This window comes from Pleurodeles waltl, chromosome 3_2 (assembly GCF_031143425.1).
Source record: "Pleurodeles waltl isolate 20211129_DDA chromosome 3_2, aPleWal1.hap1.20221129, whole genome shotgun sequence".
Taxonomy (NCBI): domain Eukaryota; kingdom Metazoa; phylum Chordata; class Amphibia; order Caudata; family Salamandridae; genus Pleurodeles; species Pleurodeles waltl.
In genome coordinates this window covers 118,220,187-118,239,892 of record NC_090441.1, presented here as the reverse complement: position 1 = coordinate 118,239,892, position 19,706 = coordinate 118,220,187, and the positions used below count along the sequence as shown (strand labels likewise).

Here is a 19,706-nt window from a genome sequence, read left to right as displayed (position 1 = left end):
TGACCTACTGGATCCACACATGGGGCTACTCGCTGGCATTGGGCTCCCTGTGCGCACCTAATGACGGGCAAGAACCTTTTCTCCGTCCGGGATATGGAAATAACTGCCACGCAGGATGGTTAATATTGAGGCGCAGTGGTCTCAACATAGGTCTTTAGCAACAACATGGACTGATCAGCCCTTCGAAAAGGAGGAAGGGTGGTTGGGGGACTAACCAAAGAGAGCAATGTATGGTTGCTGGAGGTGAGACTAAAGGACCTACGGCGGGAAACCCATCTGAACACATGCAACTTCACTTTTTATTTCCACGGCCATAAAACATATGCCCCACTAGACCACTTTTTATGGATAAAGATATCATAGATTTGACATCCAACTTAGAAATAGGCACAAGGTCTCGATCATACCACACTGACATCATAGCTGATTTGGTATTCCCACCGACGTGCACGTACCAACCATGGCATCTTCTCAAAGCACTCCTGCACAGACCTGAAGTTGTCCAATAGATATCTACTGCTGTGCAAAACCACCTTGCCTCCAACAATACATCCAACACTCCCATTTCCCTCCTTTGGGATTCTATGAATGCAGTGATCAGAGGGGAGTTTATCACTATCTCAGCTGCAGACAACATGGCATGAAAAGACCAACGCGTAGCGCTGCAGGAGTAGGTGGGGACAAGTGTGGCTGACTTTTCGCAAACAGATTGAGAGCTTAAAGACAGGTGGCATGAGTGGAGGTATTGAAGGGGGAGGGCGGGATGGAGTTTAAGGAAGATCGTTACATAGCTGACCTGTTTCGCAACTTCTATGCTGCTCTGTATTTGACCCAATCTTTTTCACCAGTACAGACTAGTCAGTACCTAAAGGACGTCAGCTTTACCAAACTCACTACAGAACAAGCACACAACCTAGACACACCCATCCACATAGACAAAGTTACAGCGGCTATTTCAAGAGAAAAGTCCCACACGTCACCAGGCCCAAAAGGGTACCCGGTCTTGTTCTTCAAAACCTTTTGCACAACCCTGGCTCCACTGCTCACTAGACTCTTTAATTTCTTTGCGGGCCCCGGCACCATCCACCCCACCCCCCTATGATGGAAGCTTCAATCAGCGTTATCCCTAAACTGGGGCAGGATAGACTCCTTTGTGGGTCGCACTGCCCTATCTCTCTTTTAAACATAGTTGTTAAACTCTTTACGAATATCCTGGCGACCTGCCTTAACGTGTTAAGGTCAGGTTTCATTGGCCCCACCCGGGACGGTATACCATCCAGGCAGTACAATGAAAATACTAAGCGGCAGTAGGGAAATGCCTCCCTTGGCATGGTTACCCCCTAACATTTGCCTTTTGTTGAAGCTATTTATAATTGAAAGTGTGCTGGGATCCTGCTAACCAGGCCCCAGCACCAATGTTCTTTCCCTAAATTGTACCTTTGTTCCCACAATTGGCACACCCCTGGCACACTGATAAGTCTATTGTAACTGGTACCAAGGGCCCTGTGGCCAGGGAAGGTCTCTAAGGGCTGCAGCATGTATTATGCCACCCTGGGGACCCCTCACTCAGCACATGCACAATGCCTCACAGCTTTTGTGTGCCGGTGGGGAGAAAATGACTAAGTCGACATGGCACTGCCCCCAGAGTGCCATGCCCTCAACCCACTGCCTGTGGCATAGGTAAGTCACCCCTCTGTCAGGCCTTACAGACCTAAGGGAGGGTGCACTATACCACAGGTGAGGACATAAGTGCATGAGCACTATGCCCCTACAGTGTCTAAGCCAAACCTTAGACATTGTAAGTGCAGGGTAGCCATTAAGAGTATATGGTCTGGGAGTCTGTCAGTTACGAACTCCACAGTTCCATAATGGCTACACTGAATTCTGGGAACTTTGGTATCAAACTTCTCAGCACAATAAATCCACACTGATGACAGTGTGGGTTTCATTGAAAAATGCACACAAAGGGCGTCTTAGAGATGCCCCCTGTATACCAGTCCGACTCCTAGTGTTATGCTGACAAGTTCCTGCCAGCCTGCCACAACCAGGTGAGTTTCTGGCCACATGGGGTGAGTGCCTTTGTCACTCTGTGGCCAGGAACAAAGCCTGCACTGGGCTCATGCCTGTTGTTACAGCGCCCCAGGGCATCCCAGCTAGCGGAGATGCCCGCCCCTCCGGCCACTGCCCCCACTTTTGGCGACAAGTTCGGAGGACATAATGAGAAAAACAAGGAGGAGTCACCCACCAGTCAGGACAGCCCCTAAGGTGTCCTGAGCGGAGGTGACCCCTGCCTTAAGAAATCCTCCATCTTGGTTTTGGAGGATTCCCCCATTAGGAATAGGGATGTTCCTCCCTCCCCTCAGGGAGGAGGCACAAAGAGGGTGTAGCCACCCTCCAGGACAGTAGCCATTGGCTACTGTCCCCAGACCTAAACACACCCCTAAATTCAGTATTTAGGGGCGACCCTGGACCTAGGAAATTAGATTCCTGCAACGTACAACAAGGAATGCTGACCTGAAAGCCCCACAGAGACGACAACTGACTTGGCCCCAGCCCTACCGGCCTGTCTCCAGACTCAAAGAACCTACACAGTGACGCCTCCAACGCGACCAGCGACCTCTGAGGACTCAGAGGACTGACCTGCACCTAAAAGACCAAGAACTCCAGGGGACAGCGGCTCTGTCCAGAAACGGCAACAAAACACCAACTTTAAAGACTCTCACTTCCCGCCAGAAGCGTGAGTCTTCACACTCTGCACCCAGCTCAAGTTTGGCTAAACCAACACTGCAGAGAGGACTTCAAGGCAACTCCAGTGACGTGGACACCCTGAGTCGACCTGCTGCACCCCCACAGCGATGCCTGCAGAGAGGATGCAGAGGCTCCCCCTGACTGCGACTGTCTGGTAACAAAGGAACCCGACACCTGGACCAAAAACTGCACCAGCAGCCCCCAGGACCGAGAGGAACCACCTACCAGTGCAGGAGTGACCAGCAGGTGGCCCTCATCCTAGCCCAGTCAGTGGCTGGCCCGAGAAGCCCCCCTGTGCCCTGCCTGTATTGCCAGAGTGACACCTGGGTCCCTCCATTGTTTTCAATACAAAACCCGACACCTACTTTGCACACTGCACCCGGCCGCCCCTGTGCTGCTGAGGATGTGTTTTGTGTGCTGGTGTGTTATTGCCTATGTGTGTACAACAAATGCTTAACACTGCCCTCTGATAAGCCTACTGCTCGACCACACTACCACAAAATAGAGCATTAGTATTATCTAATTGTGCCACTATCAACCACTAAGGGGAACCCTTGGACTCTGTGCACACTATCTTTCACTTTACAGAGCCAACTTCCTGCAGGGCTGCTCATATTATCGTCAAGGCCGATCATGCTTCTTTCTGTTGAAGCCAAAAAGGCCTTTGACCGGGTGCACTGGCCCTACCTAGAACAAGTACTGACCTGCTTCGGAGAACAATTCCATTCCTGGATCTTAAACAATTATGGCCAACCCAGGGCGACAGTCCACGTCACAGGCATAACATCTGCCCCTTTTTCTATCGGTAGAGGGACTCAACACGGCTGCCCTCTCTCATCCATATTGTTTACGTTGTATATGGAGCCTGTTGCACAAAGAATTTGTGACAGCCCCAACATTACAGGAGTTAGCTTTGGTGGGGAGGAACATTCGTTTAGTCTATATGCGGACGATGTAATTGTAGCTATTGATAACCCACTACTAGCCCCAACGGTGGTCCTTGCTGAAGTAGAGAAATGTGGAGTATCGTCGGGCTTTTTGGTGAATGTGGATAATTCGCAGGCCCTGATTCTCACAGTGCCGCCTGCCACAGAGCTACACCTGACCAAGAGCTTTCTAATACAATGGGTGAAATAGTGTATTGTATACCTCTGCCTTCAGTTGACCACCGCGGCATGGACCACTCCAGTCCTTAAATACACCAAAGTACTCAAACAAGTATCTAGGGTCGTAGCCACATGGTAACGGTATCATCTTTCCTGGTTAGGCAGAATTGCTGTTGTTGAGATCACAATACTCCTGAAGATACTCTATCTGTTTCAGACGTTCCCGATTGAGCCTGCACTGGGGATCCTTAAGTCACTGCAATCTGCTATTCATGGCTTCATATGGGCTGGAAAGTGCCCTCGAATGAGCAGCTATAGGAGCCCCACTGAGGGAAGATTGGGAACCCCTCATTTATAGAGCTACTTCCAAACGGCACAACTCTGCTGCCTGATAGTGGTCCCAACCCGAGTCAGAGAAACCCTGGCTATTTATGGATCGGACCATAGCGGGCGCCCATTTATGGAAAGTTCAGTTTCTTAAACGATCACTGGGACCTTACTCCTCCCTGATCACAAGAGCGAGATTGAAGGTTTGGGACTCAGTCGCTGTTTGTAAAACACCAGACGTCCTTTAGTCACCCTTGACTCCACTCCTGGGGAACTGAGACTTTACCCCCGGCCTAGACCAGGACGCATTCCGCCGTTAGCAAAGGTCTGAATGTCACTCCAAAGGGCTTCTCTTCAGTGAAGATCGCCCCATCCTGATTGATCAACTGAAGCGCATATACGAACCCCCAGAGCCAGAAAGACTCTGCTACCTCCAATTTAGACATTGGCTCTCCCATCACCCAATGCGGGAAGGAGCAAGTCACCCTCTGACGGGGTTTGAGAAATGGCTTGTGACGAAAACTGGGGACCGTCACTCGATATCCAAACTTTACTGTTTCCTATTACTGGCCCTCCCACTAGACAGGGCCCTTAGCCAACTGCGTTGGGAACGAGAACTCGGTTGACCACTTTCTTTAGAAGAATGGGGGGCTGGGGGCATTTACTTCAGAGCTAAGCATGTAGCCACTTGCACAGTAGGTATTGAAATGGCCACAAAGCTCGTCATATACTGGTACCTGATCCCACCCAGGCTCCGCAGAGGCAACCCAGTCCGTTGTGCTGGTGACACTGTGGCCAACAGGGGACACTGCTGCACATACTATGGGACTGCCCCAAAGTAACCTCATTCTGTATGGCAGTCCCGAATGACATAGATGATTGCCTAGATAAGACCTTCCTTCAATTTCCAACGTATAAACTTGTGGGCCTCCCTAATCAGCTTACTTACCCACTTGAATTCCTCAAAGGACGGCAGAGAAGACTTGCTGTAGGAGCTGCCCATCAGACAGTCCTCACTCACTGGGGCACATACTGGGAATGAAGAAGCTAACCCTAGTACTATTGGCGCAAGGGCACTGTGAGAGACAGTTTATAACATTACTCTCCAAAGACTTCCGGGAACTAACCTGCCCTAAATACTTGTACACTCTTTGCCTTATAGATCCAGCATCAGCGACCTAAATAGCTGCATTACTTTATTGTACCTTGAGCAGGCTGAGTACATACATAAAACTTTTGACAGAGTACTCTTGAAGAGGGGAGGGAGTTGGGAGTTTGGGGATCTAGTTGTTGGTTGATGTCTCAGATATATGGACACTGCTTCTCAACCACCCACCGGCCGTTGGTTGTATGTGTGTCTATGTGTTAAACGGAACATTAATAAACAGAGTTGAACCATAAAGTATGGTGGGCACACCTCAAATTCTACTGGGTCAATGAAGGTCTGTCCTATTTCCCACCATACTGGTGTTGCAGATGCAATTAAGCCACACATTAAATGCTGAGCAGACAGCCATGGTCTCTTATGAGCACTGTGGTAACCTTTACTTAAACCTCTTACATTTCTGCTCCTTTCTGTTGCAGAGACAGTGGGGATGACATCGAACTTTCCTCTTGTGATCCAGGACCTTGTTTGCTGGGAGCCGTGCCATCATGTAGCTGTGAATTTCTGGCTGACGGTAAGACTACATGTCTTGCAGTTATTAAGTCTGTTCTGAATTATTGCTTTTTAATTAAAGGTGAGCATGGTTTCTCCATCCTGGTGAATTGTGATTGCAAAGGTGGGTACTGGCATGGTAACCCAAAAATAGTGGTACATTGCCAATGCTCACATTATCCCGTATCTGTAAGTTAAACACTTATTCGAAATACCTCTATCCTCTCCTACATCCCCTATCCCTGACCTTAAAGGAAAAGCCTCTTGGATGTAAAATTATGCCATACAATGACAGAAGCTGCATTCAATACTTGATGGCTGACAGTGGATAATCATTCAAATGTCCGTGTTTTAGATCCTTTTGCGCACAATAACACAATGCTTTTTCAGTTAAAATCTGTTAAGTTTGTTATATTGGCATGAGCTTGAGAAACGTATGATAATCGTTAACCTAGTTACCCACATTTGTAGAGGAAAGGGGTATGACAGAATAACAGCATCTTCGTTGAGATGCCCCTTTCCTCAGCTTGCGCACAGTGTGGTGTGTGCCTAGCAGTAATCAATGTAATGTCAAAAGGTGTTCTGCCAGGAATTCCTCAGATGAGAAACATTTTTTATGCTATGGTAGTGGATAGCACATCAAACTCAATTAATCGATGATTCAAACAAATTCAAATACACAATTCTGAAACTTAGTGATATACAGTTGTATTTTCTTTATATTTGAAAGAATGGTGAGACTGATTCAGTGACATAGGTGCTTCAAAGTGATGGCACAGTGAAAGGATGCTATTGGCCCAAATTTCTTCAACAGTATAATCAAGACCACATTTCGGGAGGGGGGGCATTCTTTCAACAAACAGCCAGGTGCTCAGGAGTCCAGAGGGAAGCTCTCAACCAATAATACCTCAAAATATAGGACAAGAAAAGCAGAAGTGACACTTGTGCCTTATGAGGTAAAGGGGAAATATTGGGGTGGGTGATAGTATAGTAAAGGGAGCCTTGCAAAAAGGCAGCAAATTATGACCAATTAAAGTAGTGACCTACTATTACCATTTTGGCCCAGTGGAAACTGCTCAAGCTGTTTGAGCCTGGGCATGGCCACACTTTCCCCCATGCCTCCCCGGTACTCTGGACCATTCTTCCCACAGTGCCTTTATAGCATCCTAATGGGCATGTGATGACATGGAGTTTGGTGGTCATCCTGCACATTGTCTTACTCCAGGCCAACATCAAGGGGATAAGTAGAGGGCTTGACACACTACACATAACATGTGGAAATGAACTCTGGCCACATCACACGGTTAAAAGAAAAGCAGACAGACTTTTGCCAGCGGCAGTACCTCTATCACAGTAGCAACACCTGCTTAGGCATTATAGGGACAGAGGAAAAGACGGAACCTGCACCATCCAGCAGGCCTCCTTGTTCCCTGTCCCAACTGGGAAGCAGCGCTAGTTCAACCTTGGTGTATATGAGAGCAGTTTGAGGCTGGGTGTCCTCCTTGAAGGCCATAAATTTGGACCAGTGGCTCCTTCAAATTGTAGAAAGGGAGTATGCCCTACCCTTCCAGCAGATCCCTCCCACCCATTCCTATCAAAGAGAAAAATATCTCCAGCAGGAGGTGGCAGCTCTACTGCAGATAAGAACAGTGGAGTTCATGCCAGAGCAGGAAATTGAGCATGGGTTTTATATTTGACACTTCCTCGTTGCCTAGAATGAAGACTTCGTCCAATACTAAACTTCAAAAACGTATATCTCTTCTGCCACAAGGAAAAAATTCTAGATCTCTAACTCAGGTCCTTTTGGTGCTGGAAGCAGGAGAACTGATGGTGCCCCTCATCTTGTTGGATGCGAATTTCCACTTATTGATCCTGCAGTCACAAAAGAGGCACCTGGCGCTTTGTTGTAAGATCTACCTTCTCACTACCAGTTCACAATCCTACCCTTTGGTTTGATATCATCACCTTTGATCTTCACAAAGGCAATGGCAGTGGTAGTGGCTCATTTCATAAGGTCAGAAATGGCAATATTTCCATCTCCGGACAAATGAAAAACTGGGTCTCCGCAGATATCTCACCGCTTGCTGTTGACAGCATCCCTCCTGTTCAATCTGGGCTTTTCTGTTGTTACACAGCTTCTCCAAATTTAGTAGGACTGTGTATCAGGTCAACATCAACTTCAGGATATAGGGACTTGGTCTTTCAGTACCATCAGGAAATATTGGCACAATTCCTGGCTAACTCACAGTGCCCCATCTGAACCCCTAAACGTACCTAAGTACCTTATGGTATTGGCAACCTCAAAGATTCTCAAGGAAATCATAGAGACAGATCTACCGTTTTGTTGTTACTTTGCATCACCAAGATAAGACACCAAAAAGATTCAACAAATGTTTGAAAACATATTTTTTTGTAACAATCCTATTCCTGTATAGAAAGCATGAGCTGCGATTATTAGGCACATGAAAGAAAGCATGCTAACCAGCATTATACGAATGGTAAAAAAGATAAACTGTTTATTTTTTACCATTCGTATAATGCTGGTTACATGATAATGTCACTGTATTGGAACACTCCTATTTGTTACTACCTTTCAAGAGCATAGTGGGATTACCCTTTGCCAGATCAATTGGGATAGTATAGCCCCCCTCAAATACCTGGGTAAGATGTACCATGAAGCCAGTCTGATATAGTGCAGGATATCGTCCTATGCATGATGGAGGACTGCATCAGGGCTGCATCTCGGTCGGTGTACTATGTTCAAGGATAATCCCAGCAGGAGTGCTTCTCTGCCAAATGTAGCACAGAGACTGTTTTTATCATGAAAAAGCACTGTTCATATCTCACTGTTAGAGGTGCAGAGCTGATGCAATGATTTGTATGCAGCTTCTGAGCCCTCTCCAGCGGGCAATCATGATACAAGGGCATCGCATTCTTTGTGCCTATCCTTGGATGGTGTGTACAGACTGTATGGCAGGAACACTTACAAGGAGTAGACATTACAGTGTCTTCTCAGTACGTTATTGCATAAGGGTAAAACCATAAAGTCACCATCAGAAAAAGATGGCAAGCTAAAATGTGTAATCTAAAATGCTGACCCTTTGCAAGTTCTAACATGTGTCATAGTTTGACTCTTGCTCTAGGCAAGACTGCTGGTTTAAGGATGACAGTACTTATGTATGTAGGTTACTATACCAGCCCTATAACAAGTCGCAACTGTCCTCCAAACCCTTCTGGCTCACAAGCAGCAACTCACCAAAACCCAAACAGTGGAAGGTGATTTGTGGCAGCCTTTACGCATGGACTCAAGAGTGCAATATCTCGGGAGTCTAGTGATTAAACAGAGATTACCCCTTTCTCACATGAACAACATGCCTCAGTCAAATACACAGGCAAGAAGGAGATGCAGTAAAATTTTCAATAGGTTTTATTAACAAGACTGCAAACTATGATAAGTTTCATGGGCTGCAATGATTAGGATAATGAACAGTGCAAGAAACAGAGTTGTGAACACGAGAGTCATTAATACAAAGACCCACACCATCTTGCAAAAACATAAAATGACATGAGAGATTAAATATGTCCTAATACCCTAGCATGATGAACCTAATCTCCAACCTAAAGAGAGCTAGGTGTGTTAAACCTAATCTGCCAGTACCATGTCCATGAGAAAAGCTCCTCAACCCTCGTTATCTTGGAATGAGGGCTCTAAATCAGACTGGGTCAGCGTCAAGGAGACGTGTAGCATGGATAGCGTTGATGGCATCTGGTAGGAATCCCTCTAACTATCTGTCTGTATAAGGTGCATTAATTCCACTAAGGAAGACTTTAGTTTCCCCACTCACAGATTTGTAATCAAAAGGTAAAACCCAGGTCGTGTGAACAAAGCTCTCCCCCATAGCTTCATACCTGCCTCCTTGGAAATGTTTCAGACAAGATGTAAACTGAAAGGTGGAGATTGGTAAGGATTTAAATCTGTGGATCAGCCACACATCTGTGTTTCAGCTACCAAAAAGCTCAATTTTTCTAAAAACTCAGTTTTGAACATAGTATAAGTTGCATATTTTTTCATCCTCGGTCTTTGTATACATGTAAAATTATATGGCAAAAACAACTGCATTGCGTTCAGATATTTCCATGGCACCCGTTTTGATTTTAAACTCTGTAATGTCCAAGCTAGTTGCATAATCAATCTCAACTGGCTTTTTCCATGCTGTAGGAGAGACATGTACTTCTGTATGATATTGAATGCAGATGTAACAATATTATTCAGCAAGTAATTCAAGTGGACAATATCGTCATGCCATTAGCCACAGCAGCCACTGTTTTTTCCCCAATATTCCCTGTCAGTTTGTCTTAAATGTTTAGCAGCATCTTGATCAGAAGTTCTACAAATCTCATTGTAAATGGCATATGAAACGTTTTGGTCGTGGTGATCTAGGACCTAACAAGAAATCATGCATCAGAGAGGAGTGAGAAGCGTTCCTCGACTGCAGTTAACATGAAATTCTGTAACCATTGCTGGCATAACTTCCCTACGCTATAGGTGGTAACTACCCCTGAATATTGTGACTACAGATACTGAGGATGTGGTCTGCTTGCTTGAAAACCTACAGAGTAGTTAAAATAAAATGTACGTGTTAACGATTTGTGTCAATTGGCCACATTAACCACTATTCTGGACCTGAAATTGAAGAATTATATGCACGTTCTGAATCCTGTGGCCTGTTGTAAATTTGTAAAACTTTGCCAATTGTATAACATGCAATGAAGGGAATGCTAGGTGAGTTAATGTATTTAATTATAGCCAGACCCATGCAAGTTGATATTTGCAGTGTGGTGTTAAAGAAAAATCATTTGTCTAGGGATGAGACAGGGTCTAAATAAAGTATCAATACCCTGGACTTGCCATTGACTGTTTCCCTTACTTTATTTTAAATCCATGTTTTCTTTCCAATACTATTAACCCTCTAGTGTCAACTGGAAATTAAATGAGTTGCAATAAATTTGTTTAGTTTGGTCCGCATCTTTTAATTAGCTGATTTTAAATGAAAATCTTCAGTTTCAAATATAGTATATCTTTCCAATTCAGAAAGCATGCTTCTTACAGTTTCCGCATTCCCATTCATCAGAAATGGTGCTAAAAGTAATGATATAATCTAGCAATTTTAAACTTGTATGGAATTTGTAATGTTTCTCTGGGACCAAAAATATCAAATGGGACTTTATCCCAAACAATTCCATCAGAGATGAGAAATACAGAAATGTTTGTAAAGGACAGGTCTCTTTGCACCCTCTGTGAAGAAGAATGAGGCTTTAGCACCTCTGCTGCCATTTCAGGAGCAGAGCTTTCTGGACGGTAATGTCCATTCAGAATCAAGAAGAAAACTGTAACAAATCCGGTCCAAATGAAAAGGAAGAACAATTAAATGGCAATCTAGATAGAGGATCACATAGCAATTGGATAAGTCTGTTTCAGCCAGAGAAGAAATGCATGTGCTCCATTCATTTAAAGTGTGTGAGGAATTTGAAGAGAAATCATCAATATTGACAAAGTAACTAGAGGCAGTCGGTGCAAAAACAGGAACCTCACGTGGTAAAGGAAAACTGGAAGGCTCTTTCAGAGTTGGTTAGTAATAAACAACGTAATTATTAGAAGCACTGTAAAAATGTGTAGACTCATGTCTGATGTGTATCTTGTGTTAGGAGTAGCACCAGGAATTAATGGAAATTCAGCATATGAGGTACCCAGCCGGGTAGAAGCAATGTTTGTATCATTTAATACTTGCAGAGGGATTTCCTGCAGGGTAGAGAGAGGGGGCAGGGAATGACCCAGTAGCCCTCGTGGCCTACTGTGTAGAACTGGCCACATGATGTAGCTTAAACAGATCAATTGAAAGAGATCTTTTGTTTCTAGAATAAACAAGCGGAGGCAAAGTCACAGTTCTGGTACCTTGAATGCGGATGACTGGCACCGGCCCTCTGTATGATCGACTAAACTCCTTCAGGTCCGTAATCTTCCCTCAAACTAAATCCCCATCTTTAGGAATCCAGCCAGAAGATACTCATTGCTCCTTCACTTCATCAGTGGCTGAATGTTTGCCCATTTCATTTAAGCGCTCATCTCAGAAGTCTTGTAATTCCTGTAGTACCGTGAAACGTTCACTTATGTCAAAAGGCACGTCTGCCACCACTGTGCCAGCATTATTGAGATCTTGGACGTACATTAGGACTCCATACAGGACCTCTTAGTGGGTCAGCCCACTCAAAGATCTTTTGGGGAAATTATTTAAAGCTCTTGGGACTCCATACAGATGATGGATCCAACTACGACCTGAGGCTAAAACCTTGCTGTTAAGGACTGCTGTAAGCCATTCTTCATTTTCACTATCAAATTTCCCTTTGGATGATAGGGAGGAGATTAATGCACAGCAACATCCAGAGTTTCCATGGTATTCTGGTAAGCCTTGGAGGCAAAGGCTGGTCCCTGGTCTGAGAGGAATGCTGCTACTGTGAATGTCCTGATAAAGACTTGCAAATCTTTAATAACAGTTTGCGCTTCAGCCGATCACTTTGTCCACACCCATAGAAATCTAGGAAATGAATCTATGGCCAGTAGAATCAATTTTAAGGCACCATCTGAATTCAGAGGTCCCCAGTGATTTAAATACACTCTTCCCAGAGGTTTGTTGGACACTTAGATAGGTTTTTGTGTTGAGCAAGCTGTGGAAGAACATTTCATTTGCTGACAAATGTCACAACTTATGACATGTGTTTTTGTCTGCTTGTACAGACCATGCCACCAATAGTTTCTGTAGTAATGAAACTGTAGCCACTACACAAGCATGGACAGATGCCAATCCCTCATGTGCAGCAATAATGAATTCTAGCCTGTGGTTGGGTATCACGCAATCACCCACCCCTTAAATGCGTGCAAAAGGAATGTTTTGGGCACTCAACAGATATTTCGCTGAATATTTTGTAGGTAAGGGAGCACCACCGCACAAAGCAATGACAGCAGCCATGATGTCATCACCCACCCCTGTGTGAGCGAAGTGGGGTCAAAGACATAGTCTGGTTCAGTAGCTGTTTAGGAAGTGGCCCACTGTATCAATCTTGGATGTGAGGCTTCCGTGTTAAGAACACTGGCTTTGACCAGCTTGCAGGTAGGTCGCTCCCCGCCTAGCCCTCCACGCCACCTCCTTCTCCCGTCCTCTCTCTCTCTCTCTCTGTCTCTCTCTCTGTCTCTCTCTCTCTCTCTCTCTCTCTCCAAACCCCGCTGCTGCGTCCCATGCGGCCCCTCCCACCTCCCCCCTCCATTCTCTCACTGTTCCTCTTTCCGTTCTTCTCTCACCTTTCTTCTCTCTCCAAAACCCCACCTCTGTGTCCCCTGCAGCCCCTCCCCCCTCCTCTCACCTTTATTCTCTCTCCGAAACCCCGCCCCTGCGGCCCCACCCACCTTCCCCTCCTTTCTCTCACCGTTCTTCTCTCACCTTTCTTCTCGCTCCAAAACCCCGCCGCTGCGTCCCTTGCGGCCCCTCCCACCTCCCCCTCCTTTCTCCCACCGTTCTTCTCTCTCCGTTCTTCTCTCACCTTTCTTCTCTCTCCAAAACCCGCTGCTGCGTCCCCTGCGCCCCCAGCCCTCTCATAGGACAGGCCCTCCCGCCTCCCAGCTGCCACTCCCACCCTCCTCTCCTCTTATGGCAGTGGACGCGCGCCGCTGGCAAGCCAAAGGCAAGCCCGTCTGCGCCTGGACCGCGCCCAGCGCCAGAACCCCTGGTCCTCCCAGACACACCTACTCCCCCCTCACCCTCCACTCCCTCAACCCAGGCCCCCACCCCACATGCACCACATCTAGCCCCACACACACACTCATGGCCCCTTCGCCTGCTACACCTGCCACTTCTCCTGCTCGTCATCCCTCACACCACACACCAACCATAGCAACCCCACCCTCAACAAACACAACACCCCAACACAAAACTCATCCACCCTGCCCCACCAACCAATCCCGCAGCACACCAGCCCACAACCAGAACACACTCCGCAACAACACCCTCACGCACCACACCAACGCCACCCACCACAACCACCTGAACTGCCTGCTACTCAACATCCGCTCCCTTCACAAACATGCCATAGAACTCTGTGACCTCATCACTACACACTCACCTGACATTGCCTTCCTCACAGAAATCTGGACCAACCTCTCCTCAGAACCCGACATAGCCATAGCCACCCCCAGGGGATACAAACTCCAACGCAAAGACCCCCTAAACAAGCCAGGCGGAGGTATCGCCATCCTACACAGAGACACCATCAAAGTCACCACCAGCTCCCAAGACACTATCGGCAACACTGAACACATGCACTTCCTCGTCCACATCAACAACAACTCCACCCTCAGAGGTACACTAGTCTACAGACCACCCGGACCACGCCCCGCCTTCTGCGACACCATCACAGACCGCATCAGCCCGTACGCCCTCACCTCCACAGACTACATCATCCTCAGTGATTTCAACTTTCACTTAGAAAACCCACAAGACCACAACACTACCTCCCTCATAGACAACCTCAACAACCTCGGACTCAAACAACTGGTCACCGCAACCCACCCACTCAGCAGGACACACGCTGGACGCAATCTTCACCTCAAGCCAACACATAGCCTACACCCACACCACCGAACTCCCCTGGACAGACCACCGCTGCGTCTACTTCTCCTTCACCAAACCCCCCACACACTACCATCAACACACCATACCTTACCGCATGTGGGACAAGATCCCCACAGAACGTCTAAACTCCCAACTGGCCCATAACCCCTCCCCCCCACACCAATGACCCCAACAAAGGAGCACACGACCTCTCTAAATGGAGCACTACCTGCGCAGACACACTAGCACCCCTCAGAAGACACATCACCACCCGCTACATCAAGAATGCCCCATGGTTCACCCCTGAACTCCAAGACTCCAAGCACAAATGCCGCCAAGCTGAGAAAATATGGAGAATAGAACCCTCCTCAACCAACTTCTCCACACTCAAAACCAACATTCGCACCCATCACCAACTCATACGCACTGCTAAAAGAGTTCACTACAAGACACGCCTTGACAACAACTCCTAAAACAGCAAAGAACTCTTCACCATCATCAACGAACTTGCCAAACCCAAAGCCAGCAACTTAAACCCCACACACACACACAGCCCCTATGATGCCCTTTCCAACCACTTCCCCCACAAAATCCTAGACATCCACAACAGCTTCACATCACACACACCCACCACACATACCCCTCTCCCACCCAACTCAACCCCCCCTCAAGACCCCACCACACTATCCACATGGACCCCTACCACACACGAAGAAATGGAAAAAACCATGAACTCCATCCACTCCGGTTTCCCCTCCGACCCTTGTCCACACCGCATCTACAACAAAGCTAGCCCTACCATTGCCCCCATACTCTACAACATAATCAACTCCTCTTTTGACTCCGCCACCTACCCAGACCCCTGGAAGCATGCAGAAATTACCGCTCTCCTAAAAAACAAACAAAAAAGCCGACCCGGAGATCCTCTCCAACTACCGCCCCATCTCCCTCCTCCCGTTCCCCGCCAAGGTTGCAGAGACATTAGTCAACACTCACCTATCCCAGTTCCTCGAAGAAACCAACACCCTTGACCCCTCACAATCTGGGTTCCGCAAGAACCACAGCACAGAAACCGCCCTGATCGCATGCACTGACGACATCAGGACCAAAGTCGACAAAGGCGAGACCGTCGCACTCATCCTCCTAGACCTCTCCGCAGCTTTTGACACCGTCTGCCACCACACACGCCTCCACAACATAGGAATCCGCCACAAAGCCTTAGACTGGCTCTCCTCCTTTCTCACCGACCAAACCCAGAAAGTCCGCCTCCCGCCCTTCCACACCAACACTACCAAGATCACCTGCGGAGTCCCCCAACGGTCCTCTCTCAGCCCCACACTCTTCAACATCTACATGATCACCGTAGCCAACATTCTCCGAGCACACGGAATCACCATCCTCTCATATGCAGATGACACCCAACTCATCCTCTCCCTTACCCGCAACCCCACCACCGCCAAAACCAACCTACACGCCGCTCTCCTAGACACCGCCAACTGGATGACCACTAACCATCTCAAGCTCAACTCAAACAAAACTGAAGTCATCATCTTCGGCCCCAACAAAACCACATGGGACGCCTCCTGGTGGCCCACCGCCCTAGGCCCCGCACCCACCCCCGCAACCTCGGCATCATCCTCGACCCCGCCCTCTCCATGACACAGCAAATCCATGCTCTAACCTCCACCTGCTTCCACACACTCCGCACCCTAAAAAAATCCTTCAAATGGATCCCCCCCAGAGACCAGAAAGACAGTCACCCACGCTCTCATCAGCAGCAGACTGGACTATGGCAACGCCCTCTACGCCGGCACCACACTCAAACGCAAATTCCAAAGAATCCAGAACACAGCCACGCGCCTCGTCCTTGGCTTCCCCCGAAACGAACGAATCTCACCACACCTCCAATCCCTACACTGGCTCCCCATAGACAAGAGAATCACATTCAAGATCCTCATCCACGCACACAAATCCCTCCACAACACCGGCCCAACCTACCTCAATGAAAGAGTAAACTTCCACGCTCCCACACGCAACCTCCGATCAGCTGACCTCACCCTAGCCACAGTCCCCCGCATCCTGCACACCACCACAGGAGGCAGGTCTTTCTCCTACCTCGTCCCCAAAACCTGGAACTCCCTCCCCACCGACCTTCGCAAAACCAAAGACCTACTAGCCTTCCGAAAGAACCTCAAGACTTGGCTGTTCGACCAGTGACCTTCCCTGACGCCTCCCTCCCCCCCCGCCCTTCCCCCTGAAGCACCTTGAGACCCTCACAGGTGAGTAGCGCGCTCTACAAATTTCTTTGATTGATTAATTGATTTGATGACAGCCTTGAAGACTGGAATGGGAGTTACAACAATTATGCGAGTCACCTGAGTCAGTCTTTCCTTTATAACAGCTGTCTGTCAACATAAGACAATGCATCTGAGTCAATTTCTTGTAAAACTGATATTACTCTGGCAAGGAGCAATCTTGGACTGTCCCTATACCCTTATGGGAGTTGACAGAATTTTCTCTAAATTCTCAAGGCTCTGAATGTGGTTAGATCGCTGCATTCAGGTGCTATGTTTTGGCAGAAAAATCCATTGGAAATGTCCAATGTTTTATAGTGCAAATTCATTAAAGCCATACTGTGTGAATTTTGAATTGCAAAGGTGCATATATGACTGTTTAAATGGCTGTAGTCTAAGACTATGCAGTAGGAATGATCTGGTTTCATTATAGGAAAAAGAGGATTATTCATCAGAGATACACAGAGCTCAGTTATGCCGAGGTACTCTTGTTGTGAGAATTTTTTCTCACAGGAGCTTTTGCTTCATGTTTATTTGGGTATTGTGGCTGCACTGATGGGCTAGAGCATATAGGTATTACATTGGAAGGGGAACTCTTAACCCAACCTACATGATTGCAGTATGATGTCAGGGCTTGTGCAAGTACCCAATCTTCAGCGTACGCTTGTTTAACTGCTTCAGGGACAATAACAGAGAAGTAAGGTATAATTAAATTTCCTTGTGGCACTTTTCAAACACTCAGGTGGCCAACCTCAGTGAAGGGAATGTCATAGGTTGTTGTAACATTTTCCCTGAAAATTACTTTAATAGTGGGTGCTATGTCACATTCAATTTGGATGTCCAAATCATAATCCGTCGGTAGGGCTCACCCACTGATCTGGTGTTTCAACCTGAATGAATTCACTTGTCTTGAAACCAGAAACTCTTCAAGATTCCTGTGAACTATTGTGACCTCTACTACGTTGTCATGCAGTGTCAATGTCCAGGTCTTGTTCTGAAGGAGCGTTCTCGATATGTGTGGCAACTTAGCTGAAATACCTGCCACTTTACTCTTTTTAAACTGGGGGTCTTTCTTATGGAAGTTTCTCTTCCTTTTTTATGATGATGTCAGACAAGTGTTGTGGATCTGTTTTCAGTTTCACATACTCTTCATCCCTGCATTCAGGTCGTCCCCCTCTCTCCGAGGATTTGTGGTTTGGATCCCGAAAGGAATGATGACATATATTGGTGTACTGCTACCTATCCGGGCTGTTTGTGACTCACCCCGTTACGAAAATGATTACACTTTTCTGTGAGATCCACCCTGTATTTTTGTTTTATCCTTATTTGTTTGTTTGTCCCAGCATTTGCTTAGAAGACTCAGGTGCCTGCTTGGAGTTACCAGTTTCAGATTTGCCTTTAAGCCGGTGGCTTATTAGGCGGGGCTCTCAAATTATCTTGACCTTTAGATATATGTGTCTGAAATAATTTTTGGGAATTTGTGCGCTTGGTCCACAGCAGGAATCTGCGTGAGGCTTTGGTGTACTGCTGCCCCCTCTTTAATATTACTTGAAAATAATTGGGGAAACTGTGGTTAAGTTGCCAATTAATGTAATCCCCAAATCCAGGGGCAGTCCTGTATTCGTTTTGAATCTGCTTTAGCATTTTAGGCAAAACAGCAATAAACAGTGTACCATGTGTTATGGTATGTATAGCAGTAAAGACAGTGCCCCAGGTGGCACAAACTTCTATAGGGGGAACCATAAGAAAGTGGTAGACACATTGTGAGAATTGTACGTTTAACTTGGGGGCCCGTATAGTGAAACACTGCTTCAAGCTTTTTTTTTTTTTTTTTGTGCAATCCAAACCTTAGCCATAATTGTGTTAATAGTGACAGGAATAATTGCATGAACAGCTAAACATGGCGGCACAGCTTCAATAGGCCTTTGCTGGTCAGTTGTTATTGTACACATACCAAACTGTTAAACATTCTAGATAGTCTACCCAGACCTTTGTACAAGTTATGGAGTTCACCAACATTTAAGGGTCCTATGTTTGGTTATGTTGTGTAGCAGGCTATAACTGGCCAGGTTCCCCCATCGTTGTTGAGGGGATCTGTCTTACATTTTGAAGTGAATGTGGGGTGGCACCTTGGAACCAGTTGTGATTTTCCTGAAAAGTTATTGGTATTTCTAATTGATGAAGAGGCCTAAATTGATTATGTATTGTGGCTTCATTGTATTATGAAATGTCTGGGTTGTGGTTTCTGCTGCAGGAAAATTGACCCAGTAATAAAAAAAACTATTATATGCTTTGTTTGCCTCAGCCATGAAGGTAACATCGCCACCTGTAACAGGGAGTCCCTTTGCCAATAAAGGTACTGTAACAGCATGTCTACAAGTAACAGGAATGTTAATTGTGTTCACCATTTTAAAGAATAAAGTTCAGAGAGTAAATGCTGTAGTGGGGTGTTCCTTTGAAAGGTCAACCTACAGCAAAAAATCGGGTTTTCCTATTAAGCTGAGGAGGTTTAATCCCTAACGCCACAAATATTTCTGTATAAATGTGAAAAGGGATCTTGGGCACATGTAAGAACTACTCAGGAGACCCATTAAATAAGTACCTGGTATAGAGCTTTGGTGGTGCAATGTTACACGGTTCCTACAAAATAAGTAGATGTGTGTATAGGGGTAACATAAGCTTGAAGCTTTAGGGACTTGGTCCACCTATACCATCAGGAAATGTTGACACAATTCCTAGCTAGCTCACGGTGCCCCCTCTAAACTCCTAAACTTACCAGAGTACCATATGGTATTGGCACCTTCGAACACTTCTACTCAGATTTGCAAGGAAATCATGGAAACAAATCCAGCGTTTTGTTATTACTCTGCGTACCCAAGATAAGGCACAAGAAAGATTGAACAAATGTTTGAAA

General features: G+C 46.6%; 1 protein-coding gene across 6 annotated transcripts in view; it reads left to right on the top strand.

Annotated features, from left to right (window-relative positions):
• SH2B2 (SH2B adaptor protein 2) overlaps positions 1 to 19,706 on the top strand; it is a 423,267-nt gene that overhangs the window by 288,124 nt on the left and 115,437 nt on the right. For 3 of the 6 annotated variants that reach the window (XM_069226946.1, XM_069226944.1, XM_069226945.1), the window contains exons 5-6: positions 5,766 to 5,860; positions 19,098 to 19,148. In XM_069226946.1, the coding sequence (XP_069083047.1) occupies positions 5,766 to 5,860; positions 19,098 to 19,148 (146 nt within the window). The remainder of the gene's footprint in view (positions 1 to 5,765; positions 5,861 to 19,097; positions 19,149 to 19,706) is intronic. The other 3 variants (XM_069226948.1, XM_069226949.1, XM_069226947.1) reach the window with 1 other exon arrangement.